Source organism: Lepisma saccharinum, chromosome 26 (assembly GCF_977018435.1).
Source record: "Lepisma saccharinum chromosome 26, izLepSacc3.1, whole genome shotgun sequence".
NCBI lineage: Eukaryota > Metazoa > Arthropoda > Insecta > Zygentoma > Lepismatidae > Lepisma > Lepisma saccharinum.
Window position 1 is genome coordinate 15,363,249 of NC_139254.1, and position 21,628 is coordinate 15,384,876.

Here is a 21,628-nt window from a genome sequence, read left to right on the forward strand (position 1 = left end):
CGGTATATAAAATTACATTTTGGTTTTAAAATTGTGAACATAATCTAAAATTTAATTTAAAAACTGCACTTATTACAAAATAAACATATTCCTCCTAATAGCACATTTATGTAGTTACCAGAGTATTAAGTTTATTCCTGTACAAAGGGGTCCATTTTTGCTTCTCAAATATTTACAGCAGAATTAATCAATTTTCCGTGAATTGCATACACTTCAGAAAGTCAGTAAATAAACTCTAAATTTCGTGTTTAAGAGTCTATTTCGCATTTTGTAGTTCATTTCTTGACAAAACAGGGTAGGATAATGCACCTCACACCTTTCAGAAACATGAAAATTAACATTACAATGTGTTGTTTCACATTTCGTGTTTACGTCAAAAACCAAATATGCATGCCCCTAAATATAGATAATGCCATGCTAATAAAATAAGGAAATGTAATAATAATTGTAAGAAGAAGAAGGAAAAAAATATAAATATGCTGACCAAGGCAGTAATTTATTTTATTAAAAACATAAACTAAATGTAACATTTCAACCTTCTAGCAAGGTCTTCATCAGACTCTGTATCAAGTACAAAAGTAACAAGATACCAAAAACAGGGCATTATATGTACACAAAACATTACTCCCTCCAGACTATTAGAAACTTGTTTAGGAACTTTCTAGCAGGTGGCTTTCACTTGTGAACTGAACTTTCACCTAAAAGGCTAAAAATATATGCTTCCATATAGAATGTGGTTGGGCTTTATATCTCACGATCTTTTTCCTTCATTTTCTTCCTTCTCCTCTCCTCTTTCTCTCTTGTCCTTTCCACTCTTTCTAACACTTTCTTCCATTCTTTGTTTAACTTCAGTCCCCCATTCCAGTTCATTGTGTCTTCTTCACCTTTCTTCTCTATTTCCTTGGCTTCCTTCCATTTTCTCATTAGCATTCTCTTCTCCCTTCCTATCTGCTTAGCCTCATCCCACTCTATGTCATGTCCTGTTTCTCTCGTGTGTTTAAATATCGCATTTCTCTCTCTCTTAAGTCGTACATCATCCCTATGTTGTTTCAACCTATCTTTCAACACACTCTGACATTCTTTACATTTGACTTCGTAGATAATCCCTTCCTCTTCCTCTTCTCTGTTTTCCTGTTTCTTGTTTGCATTATTCGCTATTCCTAAGATGCTTCTCCCTCCCTTCCTGTAAGTTTTAATGCCCGCTTTCCTAAGCACTTTGCACTTTGGAAGAAAGTGTTAGAAAGAGTGGAAAGGACAAGAGAGAAAGAGGAGATGAGAAGGAAAAAAATGAAGGAAAAAGAGCGTGATATATAAAGCCCAACCACATTCTATATGGAAGCATATATTTTTAGCCTTTTAGGTGAAAGTTCAGTTCACAAGTGAAAGCCACCTGCTAGAAAGTTCCAAAACAACTTTCTAATACTCTGGAGGGAGTAATGTTTTGTGTATATATAATGCCCTGTTTTTGGTATCTTGTTACTTTTGTACTTGATACAGAGTCTGATGAAGACCTTGCTAGAAGGTTGAAACGTTACGTTTAGTTTATGATTTTAATAAAATAAATTACTGCCTTGGTCAGCATATTGATATTTTTTCATAATCATGGAAACAAGGCTTAGCTTAATGGTGTTATAAGAAGAAGGAAACAGTGTAAACAACTTTTAGAGTAAAGAAATATACAAATGTGATAATAATTAAAGGAAGAAAACAAACTTAAAAAACCTATTCAGTAAAAAGGAGGGATCCCCCTTCCCCATTCAGAGGCACTGCAAGTTCTTTTATGGTTGGAAATGGTACCAGTACATCGGCGGTTGTTTGAGCCGCTCTTGTACAAAGAATAGTACTTCGTTCAAAGCCCAACCTAGGGCCTTCTCATCAATGTATGCCCTGGTGACATACATGGGCATGTGCTTGCCTCACGTGTATGTGTGTTCATAAAAATCTGCTCAGTTCGCTGAGAATGTCCTTTTCATTAATTTGCTCACTACTGGAATTGGAGGTAACAGAAGGTATGCTGTAGAATAGGAATGGAATTTCTTGGTATCAACAGATGTGGGTATATATCGTAGTATCAGTTTAACTGGTAAAATTTCACATAATTTTACCGATCTCACATATCAATAAATAGCTTGTAATTTAGTGCAAATTTCTGTCATTTTTTAAAATATTGATGTCATTGCTGATACTCATATTGATTCCCAACACAATTTGTAACGATTCCAAGTAGTTCAGACTATTACTTTAAATAAATATAAATATTATATATACAATAAAACCTCATTAATCCAGACTAATGGGGGGGGGTAAGTTGACTGGTTTAACGAAAGTCCGGATTAACTGAAATTACCTAAAAGAACAGTACGAAGTGCATTAAAACTCCGTTTATAGCAACAAAACCTGTTTATTATGGTGTATTTAAAGGTCATAGGCCTAAGTACATTATACAGTACATTAAAATGTAAAGCAATACTGTATATACAATGCAGTACGTACATACGTGATACCCATATTATGATGATGTGCCCAACAGACGTGGCTCTGCATCACTCGAAACTCTTGCTGTGGAAGTTGTTGACTTCTAGCCACATTTAAAACCTTGCATTCTGCTTTTATTCTTCTTTTTTTTGGGGGGGGAGGGGTCTTTTGCCTGTCCGGATTAAGCGAAATCCGGCATATTTGAGCCTGGATTAAAGAGGTTTTACTGTATATAAATTACTTATACTATAAGTATAAGTATATAATTTATAGTATAATTAATTTATACATTTTAATATGTAAATTTTCACCAATAAATTTGCTTGTAAATATTAAGTTTCACATGAGAATAATTTAATGTTGAAGAAAATAATGAAAAAATATGTATTTTGCATAATTTGCAGGATATTTAGATTCTGTGGACGTTTTGTATGGCATTTTTACAGCATCAGCAAGATACCCGGACTTTGTTAAAGTATCGGCTGAACAGCTGATTAAATTTCAACCAACCGATACTGCTGGTACTAGCCAATACCAATATGTCAATATTGGTGTCAACGCAGCTCTAATATAAACATTTAATTTATACAAACCAGTTTTGTACAGCATATTTGTACAAGTATGCAGTTTTTTTGTAAGAATATCTGTTATCGGTAAATTTTATGTAGGTACTGATCAAATTTTAATATTGATCATCCCCCACTGTATAACAAATTATAATCCACCAATGCTGCCAAGTGTTGAAGAAATTAGGTGTCAAATTGTATATGAGCCATTCCACATGAAAGTGGACAAACAGGGTGAATTTATTTTTATTGAAAGTATCACTTAAAATATGAGAAATTAAAGGGGGAAACTATGAAGAATTTAGAATTATTAATACAAACATTAGTTTTGTTTCTTTTAAATAAAGTTGTTTCAAACATAGTACTCTTTGTAGTAGAAATAGGATTTTATGTGTGGGATTTTCACTTAATTTAGTTTCATTATGATATAGTACTATACCATAAGAAAAACTAAATTAATTCTAATTTAGTTCTAATCGTCTCATTTCTTGTTTCTGTATCTTAAGCTTTGATAATTTTCATAGCCTTTGCATTGTTCCATAATGCTACATGTGCATGATGTCACACCCATCACAAAAGTTGTCACACCCTTCACAGCCAAAAATGTTTATAAAAGAAGTATGTAGTAATACAGTGTTATTCAAAAAGAATGGTACAAAAGTAAAGTTAATTTATTTTTAAGTGAAAAGAGATACAAAAGCAATTCTGGTGGGAAAGAAGGAAGGAAGGTTGTAAATTTATAGCCTGTGGTTGTAGTTGACGTGAAATCCCCTAGAGGCGTTACTTTGTGTTGATAGCTAAAATGGCAACTACGAAGGTAGAGCAAGCATAATGGAATTTGCACAAGCAAGGGCAGTTGTTACAGTTCAGAGACACTTTCGTGTGAAATTCAAAAAACTACCACTACATAGACACTGCGTGCAGAAGTTTGAATCAACTGGATGTCTGTGGAGTAGAAAAATTCCAGGAACGTCGAGGGAGACAAAGGATATCTGTCTGACATCTGCCGTGTTACCTAGGGTGCTCGTATCCAACATTTGTAATTGCCCAGGTAAATTTACAACCTTACTTTCTTCTTTCCCACCAGAATTGCTTTTGTATCTCTTTTCACTTAAAAATAAATTAACTTTACTTTTGTACCATTCTTTTTTAATAACCCTGTGTTTTTATAAACTAAAAGCATATAAATATCTAGTAAAGTTTGCTTTGTGAAAATAAGATAAGATTGTTTCAGTAAACCCATATATTTCACAGTTTTCTGAAAGCCTAAAGAAGGTCCTGAAGTCAAATCTCAGAAGTATCACACCCGTCACAAGTACAAAAAATGTATTTTCTGTAGCTGAAAATTAAAATGGGGGAGGAATATTCTGAAATTAAATAATTTTCAACGAAAATGAAATTACATTAATTGATTGAGTTACATATTTGAAGGTGCTAAGAAAATAATCAAAATATGAATGTAACATCCGTCACAATGGAATTGCCCATGTAACAAAACATATTTTAAGATCTGGTTTCTTGTAAGCTTTGAGTAAGGCCCTGACTTAATTCTTTCCCATTATTTTTATCTGTAATGCATGATATCAACAAAAGGTTCATACTGGTATATCCATGGTATTAAGCAAATTGATTTATTTTTTCAGGTAGGAACAGCTTTGCAAGTATTCTACAATTTAGGTTCGTTGCAGAGTATTGTTAGAGAAGTTCTTGAATCAGCGAAGCTAAATATATTGGAGCAAGTGAAACAGGCATTGGATAATCAGAACCTGACCAAAAGCTCATCGGTGACACTAAAGAGTAAAGGTAAGTGATAGATTAGTTATTATTATTATTAGTTTTAGGGCAATGTAGCATTCATGTTCAATATTTTCAAAAAGTATCCATTTGAATGTAATTATTGCTCCCAGCCAATGCTTTCCTGAAGTTTGAATATCCTGTCATATACAAAGTAGAAGCACTTTCCAGGAGTCCAGATATAATGAGAATTATAAAATGGTGTATATTAGTGGTAAAAGTTTATTTTGTGATGCAATGACAAATTAATTTTAATACTTTTATTTTTAAGCACAATTCGGGAAGATTGGTATATCAGGTGTCTACTAAAATAACAAATCCAAAATTCTTGATTTTTTCATGGCCTTTCTTTCCTTTTCCTTGACCCCCTTTTTCTTAACATTCATTTAATTGCCCCCTAATTGAAAATATAAGAAAATATATATTTTTATTCAATGGTGCTTTAACAAGAGTTGCATGTAAAAATTAATGCTTCAGAAGTCATGCTGGATGGGAATTCCCACATTACTTTATTTAATATTTTTTTTTTACAAAACTTCACTCACACAAGAATGTAATTCTCAGGAAACAAAGTGAAAAATCTCAACCATAACTCAACAAAATTTTAGATTTCCAAATATTCAATTTTATCAAATCCCAGTACAGGTATATAACAATGTAAATTCACTACACTGTAAAAAATAGCGAAAATTCTTGACCACAAGCATAATTTCTGGACATTTTCTTGACCTACCTGTTGATTCCTGACATACTCGACTGGTAGACACCCTGTATATGTACTTGTAACATAAATTATTACAATTTCAAGATATCAGTCACAGTATCCACTCAGATCTGATTTTATAAAGTTTACAGTTAATGTAAATTCCTGACATGCCATTTTTCTATGCTTGATAGGCCTGACCTTATTTTTTTAAGTTCTAAAGCAGAATACAGTAGAACACCAATTTTACATTTTCCCCCATTATATAGGGTGGGGCAAAAGTCAGTTTACCCAAAAAGCACATTGATAATAGTATTACAATCTACTGTGGCCGCGGTGGCTCAATCGGTAACGCATCTGACTACCATGCTAAAGGTCCCGGGTTCGATCCCCGGCTGGTTCAAATCCGGGAACTTTTCTAACGATGGAAGCGGCCCCGGCGCCCAACCAGCGTCGAATAACATGGGTACCTGGGGGAAACCCTGGGGGGTAAAGGCGGTCAGGGGCGTGATGCTGATCACATCACCCCCACTCACGACCGGATCAAGAAAGTGTGGGGCGTTCCCCCCACACCTTCTATATGCCTTCATGGCATGGTGCTATGCACAGGGGAGCACTTTACCTTTTTACCTTTATTACGATCTACTTGTATTTTGTATGTATACTTGAATTCTGTGTATAAACTTGAATTCTGTGTATAAACTTGAATTTGTGTATGGGTAAACTGAGTTTTGCACCACCCTGTACATTTAATGTTGATAGTCCAAACAGCAAAATTTTCTTCGATTTAAAATTTTACCACATTTTAAGTTTTTGTAGCTACGTCCCTTAAAAAAGCGTAGAATTAATAATGAAATTAATACCTGTTTTATTGTTTCTGTTAAAACTGGTCAGTGCAAATTTACAGTGCAGCAATGGTCTTAAGAACCAATGCTGCATCATACTGATACTAAAGCCAGGTACCGTGGCAGAGTGGTTAGCACATTGCGCTATGACACCAGGCCTGGGCATGGATGTTTGCGAGAGTCCATTCCACAATTTCATCATGTCATCAATCATCCCCATCTTCGCAAATTAGCCAAAAGTGGCACAAAAAACGAAATAAAATAAAGCAAACCAATCAATACTGGTACTAAAACAAAATTAATTAAATATTAAATTAGCTTTTCTGTGCTGAACTACAAGGATCGATTAGTTAATTTAATCAAATTAGCAGGCTAAATTAAGTTCACGAAAACTGTTTTATTTATTTAATTTATTTATGCTAGTATTATCCTGCTGAAAAACAGCTGGCTGGCCTTAGTACAGCAGTATGTATACATGTAAATACAAAAAAGTCATAAATTTATAATACATACAAGATTGAATGATAAAGATGTGACTGTACAATAAGATGTACAATAAAATATGAATGATATATACATTGAAGTATACATGATAAGGCCTGATGAATGATTAAAATACAATTGATCTTTAGGCTCGTTGAAAACCATTATAACTACTGACTATGGAGTTTAGAAACTCATTATATTTATAATCTGTAGATGTTGTCAATAACGACCCTTTAGTGCGTACTCGATACGGCGTAGCTCGTATAGATATTCTCGATAAAGGCGTAGGGACAGAGCAGTAACCTTCTAAAATTTTCTCAACGAATTTTATATAATTTCTGCATCTTCTAGCTGAAAGAGATTCAACTTTTAACTTGTTCAATAGGTTGTCCTAACTATAAAATAATTTAAACAGTTTAAATCTAAAATATAAATAGGAAAGAAATTTCTTTTGTATATTCTCAATGATGTCACATTTTCCAACACCTAACTAACTAACTAACTAACTAACTAACTAACTCTCTAGCCTTCTTAAACCCGAAGGTTCATGGCTGCAGCAACACAGGCCTTCCATGTTTCCCTATTTTGAGCAAGTTCTATATACTCTTTTCCATCCCTACCGATTTCCCTTAGGTCCATCTCAACGTTGTCCCTCCATCTTCGTCTTGGCCTTCCTACAGGTCTCTTACCATCAGGTTTCCCAACAAGAATCCTGTAAACTCCTCTTTCCTCTCCCATTCGTGCCACATGGCCTGCCCACCTAAGTCTTCTTGATTTAATTATTCTAATAATATCTGGACATGAATAAAAATTATGTAGTTCTAAATTATGTAACCTTCTCCACTCACCTGTCTCCTCATCCCTTTTAGGTCCAAAGATTTTCCTAAGGATCTTATTTTCAAATACTCTCAATTTATGTTCCTCTTTCAATGTAAGGGACCAAGTTTCACATCCATATAATACTACAGGCAAAATTACTGTTTTGTATATTTTAACTTTTAGTTTCTTAGATATTAAACGAGAAGACAAAAGTTTATGAAGAGAGAAGTAACATGCATTTCCTGAATTAAGCCTACTTTTTATTTCCTCTTTAATATAATTTTCATTTGTTAATATTACTCCTAAGTATTTGAATTTGGAAACTTGTTCAAACGAGTTGTTATCAATAATTAGATTTTGATTATTACCTAACACTTGGTTTCGGCCTGTAAGCATATATTTAGTTTTCTCTTTGTTAACTTCCAAACCTATCTCTTTAGCAGTTTTGAAAAATATTTTAGCATTATTCTTAATTGTATTCACATCATCCCCCAGTAAGTCTACATCATCTGCATATGCTAACAACTGAGTCACACCATTTAATTTTAGTCCTTCTTTAGTTTCTTTTGCCTTCCTAACAGCATATTCTAAGGCAAAATTAAAGAGCAATGGAGATAATGCATCTCCTTGTTTTAACCCATCATGAATTGTAAATTTGTCAGACATATTAATACCAACACGAATTTTACTTTCTGTTTCACTGGTGCATACTTTTATCATACTAACAATCTTCTTAGGTATTCCAAACTCAACTAATATATTATATAGTTTATCTCTTTTGACTGAATCATATGCTTTTTTGAAATCAATGAATAGCTGATGGACATTTTGATTATATTCCCACTTTTTTTCAAGTGTCTGTCTGATGTGAAAAATTTGATCTGTAGTTGATCTGTTACGTTTAAATCCACATTGATAATCACCTATAATTTCATTAGCATATGGGGTTAGTCTTGTTAAAAGAATGTTAGATAATATTTTATATGTTGTTGAGAGTAGAGAAATTCCACGGTAATTATTGCAGTTCATTTTATCACCTTTTTTAAACACAGGAACAATTATGGATTCTTTCCACTGTTGAGGGATTTCTTCTTTATTCCATATTAAACAGATTAATTTATGAATTTGAGACATTAATGAATTTCCACCATATTTAATTAACTCAGCTGGTATTAAATCAATGCCAGGTGCTTTGTTATTCTTTAGCCTTTTAATAGCATCTTTAACTTCAGTCAAGTTGGGTTCTGGAACTAAAGGTTCTGCTGTGTGTACTTCATTCACTTCTGATTTATCTCCTACATGGACATTTAAAAGGTCATTAAAGTAGTTCTTCCATCTATTTAGAATATCACTTGGGTCAGCTAGAAAATCACCGTCTTTATCTTTTATCAAGTTTACTTTAGGTTGCCACCCCTTTCTAAATTCATTTACACCTTTATATAAATCTCTGATATTTTTATTTTTGCTGTTTGTTTCAATTTCGTTAATTTTGGTTTTCAAGTAATCTCTTTTTTTACTTCTAAACGTGCGGTTAACTTCTCGCTTTATTCTATTATAATTGTTTAGATTTGTATCATCCGAGTTATTTAACCACCTAAGTCTAGCCTGATTTCTTATTTCTATTAGATTATGACATTCATTATCAAACCATGGCTTACTTTTTCTCGGTTTATGGTATCCTATACTTTCTTTAGCTGCTGATTCTATTGCATTACGTATGTGCTCCCAATTCTTATTTACGTCTGTTTCATTTATATTTTCATCATCATTTAAATCCTGCAAAACATCAAATCTATTTGACAGTTTAATTTGGTAATCTTTCTTAATTCTTTCATCAGTAAACTTTCCTGTATCAAATTTTAGAACTTTTAGAAACACCACAGAAAAAAATCCATGTCACAGAACTGAATTCCAGAATGGGTCTGACAAATGCCATATACATAACAAGAGAAGGTGGAGATTGTTCAGACCTTGCCATTTGTTTATAACCCAATCTGCCATTTCAGATTTGGCCATGACACTGTATTTTTCAACTTGGTCATGATATCATGTTCCTTCAAGGCAACACAAATTAGTAAACTATAAACAATAGTCCAAATATACCTCCCTTGGCTGCTCCATGATGTAAGATTATTTTATTAGTTGCAAAATATGGCATGAGGAATTTGGAAGCCCAAGACTAAATTTGCAACTAAAAAAAGATTGTCCACAAATAACAAGAAAGAAAAAAATTCTATTCTTACCTCAACAAAGACAGATTTTCCTAATTCTAGCCCGAATGTTCACATCACTTCTCTTATCTGTATGAATTGTAGCTTTCCAGTGAAGTTATTTGAAAAAGTGTTCTTGGGTTGCCAGCTACGTTAAATCAGCGATAGCGTTCTAAGGCCGATTTAACCTGGCTGGTAACCCGACAAAACTTGTTGCAATGCTCTTATCTGGTTTGCTAGTCCACGACACAGGGTCAGCATCAAAATTTTGGAATAGAGGCACATTTTTTTTGGTAAATAAAAAAAAAATTGGTACAAAAACAATTTCAATTTCGAGTTCAAAAGTAGTAAATGAAATAAAATTTTGTTGATATATTGGTAAATGGACCTAAGGGAAATCGGTAGGGATGGAAAAGAGTATATAGATCTTGCTCAAGATAGGGAAAGATGGAAGGCCTATGTTGCTGCAGCCATGAACCTTCGGGTTTAAGAAGGCTAGAGAGTTAGTTAGTTGATATATTGGTAAAAAATCACATCAAAATCGGTATATAAAATGACATTTTGGTTTAAAAATGATGAAAATAATCCTAAATTGATTTAAAAACTGCACTTATTACACAAAATGATATCACATTTATGTTGTTACCAGAGTATTAAGTGTATTTCTGTGTAAAGGGGTGCATTTTGTTTCTCAGATATTTACAGCAGAATAAATCAATTTTTTGGGAATTGAATAACTCGCAAGATAATTCTAACTTCAGAAAGTGTCGTGTTGGTAAATAAACTGTAAATTTAATGTTTAAAAGTCAATTTCACATTTTGCAGTTCATTTCACATTATTTCGTGACAAAACACGATAGGAAACTGCACCTCACCCCTTTCAGAAACATGCAAAATTAACATTGCAATGGGTTATTTCAAATTTCGTGTTTTCGTCAGAAACTAAATGTGCATGCCTCTAGTAATTGGAGATCACAGCCAACAGCAATCACTCCTGGGAAGGAACAAGTGCTAACAATTTGCTTTCATGGGAAAGGCTTGATTGTAATTTGGTGTAATGATATTGAGTACAATTCTTTTCTCCACAAGGAGCTCCAGGAAGAGCAGTGATGCCAAGCCCAGGAAACACAGCTGCGTTCCGCAACACACTGTGGTCCTCTGTAGAGAAACTAATGGATGGCATCCATGCCGAGTGTTGCCAGGTGGCCCTGTTGCAGCGGGTGTTGGCAAAGAAGCGGGACCCTGGCTCGCACATCTGCTTCATGGAGCTGCTGAAGAGTGAATGCAAGGATGAGACGTTTCAGCTGGAGAGAAGCTTCTGGGATACTGTGACCAACGTCTTATCGCAGGAGTTACTGCAGGCAGCGCAAGGTAATATTGACAGAGGAAGTAATTCGTACCAAACTAGATATATAAAAGTATAAAAGGAAGTTTTCAGACCAAAGTGACACAATATATGCTATTAAAGAAATGTCAGTGGTGTATTCTGAAAATTTGACCTGGTTTACCACAACAATTCTTACTTATTGTATATATTAACCATACACCCCCATCAAATTAAAACAGAACAGTGGATGTATAGGGTTATATTTATGTATGTGTGTGGGGAAAACCCTGTGTAAGGGTAGAGTGGGAAGTAAGGAAGGACACCCCTACTGCATAATGGACTCGCCCTAGATAGTCGTGCGTGAGCACGTGATATGCGTAGGCTGTTGGGCAGCAGTATCGTCCGAGCAGCAATCAAGGCCAAATGGCCCAGCCTGTTGTCCTCTGAAGTGGTTTTGTTGCATGACAACGTGCAGCCACATACGTCAACTGTTCCAAAGGTTGGCGACGTTTGGGTGGACAGTGTTGGACACCGTATAGCCCTGATCTATCACCATGCGACTTCCATATCTTTGGTCCATTGAAAAAGGCATTGAAGGGTCGGCGCTTCCACTCGGACAATGAAGTCATGGACAATGTTTGAAACTGGTTCCGATCTCAGCCAAAGGAGTTTTACGAGCAGGGTATTCACCGCTTGGTGAAACAGTGGGACAAGTGCTTCTGTAACTTTGGAGATTACGTTTGAAATAAATCTTCTTGATTTCATTCTGTGGCCCCTATTCCATTTTCACTTGATCCACCCTAATACATTAATTAGTTACAATAGAAATAAAACAACAATGCATGCATGTAAGTAATACAACAACAGAAATCCAACGACTTTAAATTTTCCAAAATTTCTATATTTTTATAAAATTTCCCTATTTACCTAAAATTGGACCTGAATTCTCCTTCACAAAGGAAAATTTCCCTTCATGGAGAAACACTGCTTCTGCTGAGCACGGCATGGAAAGCAGGAAGGAACAAGCAGTTTTCCCCACCAACTGACCACGCAGGCTACGTTTTTAAATAGCCACTCGCCCACTCGCTCCCTCGTCCTCCCCCATACAATTATGAATGAAACCTGGTCATCAGCAGGGTGCAAGACTGAAGAAACATGAGTGTGACGAGTATGCAATGGTCATAATCGTCGCACTCAATGTTTTGTAATTCGAGTATGGCATACTAACCACCTGCCCATAATGCTATGGTATGGAATCTGCGTAAAATACCAACGGCATTTCATGGACCCCATTTAACCCATCCGCATACCATTCAAATGCCAAATTTTTTACCATGAAATACCATTTAAATTTGTCCACCTCCCGTGATGGTTGCACAGCAAGACAATATGTCAAACATTGTAAAAACTATCCAAGCAAATTATGTGAAAATTTTATATATTGAAGTGAAAATACAGTAATAAGTATGAACATATGCAGTTTACTTAAAAAATAAATAGAAACTCACCTAATAGTTTTGATCTCACACATCTGTCCATTTCCATTCCACAACCTTTCGTTTTTTTCCTGCCACAGCCACCTCTTCCTCACTTTCAATACTTTCACTACATTCTTCACTTTCACTAACATGAATTGCTGTGTTCATCTCCACTTCCAAAATCCACATTTTCTTCTTCATCGCTATCAAAAAGCAACTTTTCAATTGCAGAATCTTCTACAACATTCTTACGTGACATGTTTGCAAGACGTAACAAATGAAGGTTTGTTTACATGAGAAATTACTGAACAAAACACGCTTGAAATGGAATGAAAAACTTAGCAGCACAAACATGTACGTCATAGATTCGAAAGGTCATACAACCTCTGCCATCTATTGGCAGAAAAAGAAACTACGTGATGAAAATCGGGAACCTGTCGATTTGACGACTAGCTATGGCAAGCGATCGTCCAGACAGGCCGTTGATTCGACGACTAGGTTTGTTGAAGGGTTAATATAATAATAATTTAGTGTGGTAGTTTATTGAATTTTAAATATTATTAATTATGATACAAACAATAGTAAAGATAATCTAGACCTCTGCTGCCATTAATAGATACCAGTTCAATTAAAAAAATAAAAACATTGTTTTGTAGTGCTGATTTATGAGCAATTGCATTTTTCATAGTCTTAGGGACACTGAAAGCAAACTTTAAACTCAACAAATAACTCAACAGTTGAATTTAATATGAACAATTTCTGATTAATCCTTCTTGTCACTACATTAAAGTGTTGGCGGCTTTAGATTTGAATATGGAATTTAGTGTACAATATGTATTGAAGGAGCCGAAAACTATTCTTTCCAGACTTTTAACACCACTTATTTTTCATCTAGCTTCAGGATTCATCAAGCAGGCATTTGAAGGTGAATACCCAAAGCTGCTTCGTCTGTATTTGGATTTGTGGAAACGGCTTCAGCAGTTCAGTTCTAACTTCACACCAGGTTCGGGAGTAGAGATATGCTCATCTCAGGTTGATGAGGTTTACAAAGAAGGGGACACACTTGGAAGCTTGGAATTCAAGTAAGCAGAAAACATTTCCTAAAGAAAGATTTTCATGTCTTAGAAATGTATGCATTTTGACCGCAAGACTCGTTACTTTAGCCATTTTAACCTACCTATGGACAACTAAACGCACGGCCATGAAAATAGCTGGCTGGGAAATGCAAAGTGAGAGTGGGACAAAAGTTGCTGGTTCCTGCGCACTGTGTAGCAACGTCAACCGGGTTGCATTGCCTAGTTTAAACATCAGACCGATCTCTCTCAGGGGCACTTTTGTGTCATCCCTGACCTTTCGAGCAAATACTGTCAGTTTGTATCTCACGGACTACAAAGAGCAACTCTACAACGAGATCTTTCATTCTCTTAAACCTCGGAACACACGGGGTTGTGCTCAGGTGTGACAACAGCACGAACTTCTGCCACCTGTCTAATATCATGGCCATATATATATTATTAACTTACGTTTTGCAAGTATCTAGGTAACTCCTGCGACGTTTCGGGATGCAACTGCTCCCTTCCTCAGGCTGCTCAGGTTTAGGCTATGTATAAATCATAACCACGTCCAACTCTCCATAGGTACAGGATATAGGATTGGTAAAAGGTGTTTTTCCCAAATTTTATATTTTGACGTGCACCTGTACTGGGTTTTAGATTTTTATCGTTTTTTAACCACACACCTTTTACCAATCCTATATCCTGTACCTATGGAGAGTTCGACGTGGTTATGATTTATACATAACCTAAACGTGAGCAGCCTGAGGAAGGGAGCAGTTGCATCCCGAAACGTCGCAGGAGTTACCTCGATACTCGCAAAACATAAGCGTATATATATTAAACTTGTGAGTAATTCGCACAACTTTCATCATGAATTCATGGCCATGTGTTTAGTATTATATTTTTAATTCTGCAGAATCCAATATGTAAGTGTTCATTATTCATAATCTATCCCTGAAGAAACCAAGTGAAGTATAGAATTACAACTTTACAATAGGCTGGGGCAAGTGAACACAAAGTTTTTCCCAGATTAAGAAAAATCATATCTTAAGAACTATGACACACAGAAAGATGAATGTTGTTACATTACATAGCCTAACTCATAGAGTTTAATTGCATCGTTTCAAGTAATGCTGCTGCGATGATCTGTTTCAACATGGACCAATGAAGGCGAAAGCACAGTGTATACTGTGGTACCACAAAAGTAAATCACTGGTGTCAGTGCAAGGACAGTTCAGGAGTAGTATAAACAAAACCCTCCAGATGTTAAAAGCATCAAAGCATGGTATGCAAAGTTTAAGGAATCTAGGAGTCTTGGTCACATTACCAAAGCAGGTAGGCCTGCTGTGACTGAAGGGACTGTAGGTGCAGTGCACACTGTCTTTCAACACAGTCCTCAGAAATCAACTCCTCGTGCCTCAAGATAACTTGGAATCCCTCAAAGCACAGTTGTTAAAATTTTACGGTGACCGAGGAGATGTTGTGAGTTTGAAATAGCACCGAGTGCACCTTGTGCGAAATGTGTAGCTTCGCTCTTTATCTGTTTTGCGTTGGTACTAGTGCGAATTTACATAGTGAAAAAGTGTTGTCCGCCTTGTGATACTGCAGTTAATGATGGGAATATGTTTGCTGATCAGTTCTATGACAGATACTTGAAAACTCTGAGTGCTTTTCCAACGCTTTGTGCTCTTTGAGGGGCGAGCACGTGCAAAGATGCTTCGAGGAAAGCCTCGCCCGGGACCTCCGCCAGGAAGTGCGTGCTCCAGCACCATTTTCTCCTGCTGTTGCTGCACGGAGACGTCGAACTTCAGCCTGGACCACGGACGTCTACGGAGATAACAACAGGTGGTACTGCCTTTCAACGTGCAGAGTCTAAAGAATAAGTTTTTGGACTGTGAATTAATGACGACTGAGTTCTCCGAATATGACTGTGTGTGCTTTAGTGAGTCTTGGCTCAATTCTAATGTCTCGTGTGTTGAAATTCCCCTCTATGAGCAATTCGATGTTTATCGTAGACATCGTGAAATGTGTGGTGGTGGTGGAGTTATGGTGTGTGTAAACAAGAAGTGGCACAGCAAGATACGCTTGGATTTACAACGAGACTGTGAATTACTCTGGATAGAAGTAAGTACAAACCATCGTAGAAAAATACTTATAGGTTGTTTCTATCGGCCTGATAGGCGGAGTCCCAAAGAACTCTTGGAGTGTTGCTAGGATTCCACTTTGGCAGCTCTGTCCAGCCACGAAGTTATTTTGTGTGGGGATTTTAATATGCACATAAAATGGAATAATCCTGTAAATGGCATACCAACCACTGGAGACGAAGACTGGTTCATAGACAATTTTAATCATGGACTGGGTCTTCTTCAACACAACATGTACAATACGAGAAAAGATAAAAACCTTGACTTCATGTTGTCCTCGTTTGAAACCTGTGACGTCTTCAGTCGGACCACGAGTCACTGTGCGCTACCTTCAAAATCACGACGAAAGTGAGAGGCTCCCCTTCTGCACCCCCCAGGCATAAGATTCCCCTGTGGAAGAAAACGCCATGGGACGCTGTCCGTCGAGCCATTGACCTTTTCAACTGGAACCTGCTTTCCAAAGGGATCGTGACCGAGGCTGTCGAACTGTTTACGGACGTTATTAATGCCCTAATTCAGGACTATGTGCCACATAAAACAATGAAAAGTAAAAAGTTTCCCCCGTGGTTCAATAAGGAGTTGCAGCATCTGTTGCACAACAAAAAGAGAGCGTGGCAGCTGTGGAAAAGTTTTCCCAATCCGCACACACACAACACTTTCAAAGCACTTTGTAAGCATAGTAAAGACCTTACCAAACAGAAATACACAGAATATGTAAACACAGTCACCAATGAACTCCTTACTAATCCGAACAGATTCTGGACATTGATAAATTCACGGAGACAAACCAAACGCATCCCTTTGGAAGTAACACACAATGGCATTTCAGCTGTTGGTAATGATAGAGCTGAACTATTCAATCAAACATTTCAAAATAATTTTGTTTCAAATGACGTTTTAGATCACCCACCTATTAAATCTATCTGCTCTCACTCTCTTTCTACAGTCTTTACAGAACCAGGTGAAGGCTTGCACTTCCTTACCTCCCTTTCTTCTCACCGCGCATCTGGACCAGACAATATTCCTATTATTTTCCTTCAAAAAACAGCTCACTCACTAGCTACTCCTCTTGCAATATTATACAATAGGTGCTTCTCAGAAGGCTGCTTTCCCACTCAATGGAAGAAAGCAAATATCATTCCTATTTTTAAATCTGGCAATTCAAACGATACTACATGCTACAGGCCCATTTCTCTCCTCTCCACACTTGCTACTGTCTGTGAAAATTTTTTCTCAAAAATAGACTTCTGAAATTCACATCCCCTTACGTTAACCCAGCACAACACGGCTTTCTTCCAAATTCTTCATGCCTTACCAATCTGTCTTCTATGCAATCCTATGCCACAAACGCAATTACTAATCGTAATCAGTTGGATGTTGTGTACTTTGATCTGTCCAAAGCTTTTGATTCAGTGGATCACCATTATTTACTGCATAAATTAACTGACAGATTTAATATAACTGGAAACATGTTAAAATTAGTGAAAGACTATCAAAGAAATAGACAACATGTTATACTTCCTGGAACTCCAAGGCAGTAATTTATTTTATTAAAAAACATAAACTAACGTAACGTTTCAACCTTCTAGCAAGGTCTTCTTCAGACTCTGTATCAAGTACAAAAGTAACCAGATACAGCAAGAAGGGTAATATATATACACAAACATTACTCCCTCCAGACTATTTAGAAAGTTGTTTGGAACTTTCTAGCCGATGACTTTCACTTTCCAACTTTACTTTCACCTAAAAGGCTAAACACTTCCATATAGAATGTGGTTGGACTTTTTAATCTCACGCTCTTTTCCCTTATTTTTCTTCCTTCTCCTCTCCTCTTTTTCTCTTGTCCTTTCCACTCTTTCCAACATCTTCTTCCATTCTTTGTTTAACTTCAGTCCCCCATTCCAGTTCATTGTGTCTTCTTCGCCTTTCTTCTCTATTTCCTTGGCTTCCTTCCATTTTCTCACTAGCATTCTCTTCTCCCTTCCTATCTGCTTAGCCTCATCCCACTCTATTGGAACTTGAAATAGAAGAAGAAGACAAGTTAAGCTATCTAGATATATTGATGAAAAGGAAAAGAGGACAAGAAATTGAAACCGCTTGGCATCAGAAGAAGTGTGCAGCAGGGGTATTCTGCCACAAAAGAAGTGATGTAAGTGAGGTGACAAAAATAAATTTTATAAAGAATATGGAGGACAGAATCAAGAAAATATGCATGAAAGAATGTGAAAAAGAAGGCAAAATAAATAGCCTATGGAAACAGCTGGAAAAGAATGGCTATGAGAAGCAGGATAGACTGGACATAAACAGAAGAAGTAAGAAAACGGGCAGGGGAGAATTGGAAGAGAAAGAAAAAGAGGAGAGAAGGTTTGGAATAAGGAGTATGGGGAAGACCACAGAAAAGATATGCAAAGTGCTTAGGAAATGCAGGAATTAAAACTTACAGGAAGGGAGGAAGAAGCATCTTAGGAATAGCGAGGAATGCTAACAAGAAAAAGGAAAACAGAGAAGAGGAAGAAGAAGGGATTATCTACGAAGTAAAATGTAAAGAATGTCAGAGTGTGTACATAGGAGAAACGAAAAAAAGGCTGAAAGACAGGTTGAAACAACATAGGGATGATGTACGACTTAAAAGAGAGAGAAATGCAATATTTAAACACACGAGAGAAACAGGACATGACATAGAGTGGGATGAGGCTAAGCAGATAGGAAGGGAGAAGAGAATGCTAGTGAGAAAATGGAAGGAAGCCAAGGAAATAGAGAAGAAAGGTGAAGAAGACACAATGAACTGGAATGGGGGACTGAAGTTAAACAAAGAATGGAAGAAGATGTTGGAAAGAGTGGAAAGGACAAGAGAAAAAGAGGAGAGGAGAAGGAAGAAAAATAAGGGAAAAGAGCGTGAGATTAAAAAGTCCAACCACATTCTATATGGAAGTGTTTAGCCTTTTAGGTGAAAGTAAAGTTGGAAAGTGAAAGTCATCGGCTAGAAAGTTCCAAACAACTTTCTAAATAGTCTGGAGGGAGTAATGTTTGTGTATATATATTACCCTTCTTGCTGTATCTGGTTACTTTTGTACTTGATACAGAGTCTGAAGAAGACCTTGCTAGAAGGTTGAAACGTTACGTTAGTTTATGTTTTTTAATAAAATAAATTACTGCCTTGGTCAGCATATTTAGTTTTTCATAATCATGGAAACAAGGCTTAATGGAGTTATTCCTGGAACTCATTCTAACTGACTTCCTGTTATATCTGGTGTGCCACAAGCAAGCGTTCTTGGCCCTCTGTTATTTGTATTATATCTGGATGATCTCGCAGACCTCTTTAATTCCCCCATCTCAAGCACAATTCTAATGTTGGCCGATGATTGCAAGATTATGAGAGAAATAGAACAGCCATCAGACATGCGACTTCTCCAAAATGACATAAACAAATTTTCTGAATGGTGTAAGCGATGGAAACTGTCCATAAACTCTTCGAAATGATCTTACATAACAATTTCATTGAAGCAAAACATTTGAAGGTAATTATACACTCGCAGACATCCCTCTAGTAAAAGAAGCACAACACCGAGATCTAGGTATCCTCATAGATTCTAAACTAACTTTCGATAATCACATATCAACCATCACAAAGAAGGCAATGCGTATGCTAGGCTTACTTTACAGATTCACCGAAATCCATAACCCTAAAGCACTTTCCGTTTACTTCAAAACTTTTGTGTCCCCCATTCTACAGGGTGGCACACGAAATGATACCCAATTTGTTTTTAGTGTAAAAACTTTAGTAAGCAACATTTTTCAAAAAAACATACATTGCAGTAGGGATGTGACGAAGCTGAAAATTTACCGATGCCGATGTACTCACCGATAATTTTTGGAACCGATACCGATGCCGATATTTAACCGATTCCGATACATAAGATTATTAAACAGAAATGGGATGTTATTTTCCGCATGACAAAAATAAATTTGCTATGTACATTTCTATTGCATATCATATGTATATACATATATATTCTCAAGAGATGCGAATGTACATTTGCATCTACAAAATGTTATATGAACCTTTAAGAAGAACATGGATTCTCAAGAGATTAAACATTAGTACACAAGCAGTTCTTTGAAATGCAAAATGAATTCCTATTCTGCCAGATTCAACTTCAGAAACACGAGATTTGGAAGCACTTCAGGAAGTAACCTACTTCTTCTCTTATCGCAAATCTGTTCAGCGACACTGAACACTCAATCACTGAATACTGATGCAGCAGGTATGCCCAAGTATTTTCTCAGCACTTGCTTCAGGTTTGAATACTCATTTTTGAATTTCCAATACAACAGCAGATCCTGGTTCAGCAATGTACTGTTTTATTTCCGATTTATAGTTAGGTTGATCCTCTGAATGAGAGTTTGCAATAATTTTATTACAAAAACCCTACAATAATGACAAATCATAACCAAATTTTCAATAAATCTTACAAAACTAGAATATAAAACTTATTAGAAGGTAAAACTCTAGTATAATCTGTACCGGTTTAAATATCGGATTTTTGCCGATTCCGATACCGATGCCGATGTGTCAATTTCGGCCGATTTTCATACATCTGTAATCGGCTTCGGCACATCCCTACATTGCAGTGAACATAGCAATGGGGAAAAATGTTTCAATGCAAAACATGCTCAATATGACCACCATTGCACTGCACAACTGTAGTCAAACGAACAGTTAGGTTATTGATCACCCTCCGACACATGTCTTCTGTAATTTCAGTGAAAGCTTGCGTAATTAATGTTCTCAAATCCATGATATCTTCTGGATGTTTTGGAAAAATCCTTTCCTTCAGGAATCCCCACAGGAAATAGTCACAGGGATTAAGGTCTGGACTATTGGGAGGCCAATACTGACCACCATTAAAGCGTTCTCGAAACCTGTTTGAAATGACGCGGAAGTTGAAGATCTCGTGCAAGAAATCCAAGACCACATTGGCAGTATGCGGTCTTGCACCATCCTGCATAAACCATTGTGTGTTAAATGGCAAATCTTTCACAAGAAGCTGAGGAATAAATTGATTACGAAGCATGTCCAGGTAACGCTCACTGTTAACATTTTCATCAAAAAAGAATGGTCCAATGAGTCCATGCGTTGAAATAGCGACCCACACTGTAATCCTGGGAGAATGGCTTTCCTTTTGATGGAGCACTTGCGGATTGTTGGTAGCCCAAAATCCCATATTTTGCCTATTCACCACTCCGTCCAAGTGAAAGTGAGCCTCATCTGAAAACCACGTATTGTTGATAACATCCATATGTCCCTCAGCACATCAGCGAATACCAGTCTCCGCTGAATCTTTTCTGGTGTCAGTTTCTGCACAACTGCTATTTTATAGGGGTACAGGTGAAGATCACTTTTGAGAATACTTTGCAGAGAGCGTCTCGATATACCCAGTTGGGTAGCTGCTTTTCTACAGGACTTACTGGGGCTTCTTTGCATAGCGACCCGTACACTTTCGATGTTTTCCGTCGTACGGACACTATTCACTTGCGGCCATTTCGGTTCCAGTAATGTCCCTTGAACCTGCAATTGTTCATGGAGTTTGTGAATTGTTCTCTTGCTTGGAGCCCAACGTGTGTTGAATTGGGCGCGGAAACGTCTCTGTGCACCAACAATGCTTTTGGTTTCCGCGAACACCAACACTATTGCTGCACGATGTTCTGGCGTGAGCCTTCCTTTG

At 36.6% G+C, this 21,628-nt stretch overlaps 1 protein-coding gene across 1 annotated transcript in view; it reads left to right on the forward strand.

The window, feature by feature from the left end:
• Positions 1 to 21,628, forward strand: part of fws (Conserved oligomeric Golgi complex subunit 5 four way stop) — a 70,384-nt gene that overhangs the window by 18,746 nt on the left and 30,010 nt on the right. Inside the window, exons 6-8 of the mRNA XM_083112451.1 lie at positions 4,685 to 4,844; positions 10,988 to 11,269; positions 13,599 to 13,785. Of these exons, the coding sequence (XP_082968577.1) occupies positions 4,685 to 4,844; positions 10,988 to 11,269; positions 13,599 to 13,785 (629 nt within the window). The remainder of the gene's footprint in view (positions 1 to 4,684; positions 4,845 to 10,987; positions 11,270 to 13,598; positions 13,786 to 21,628) is intronic.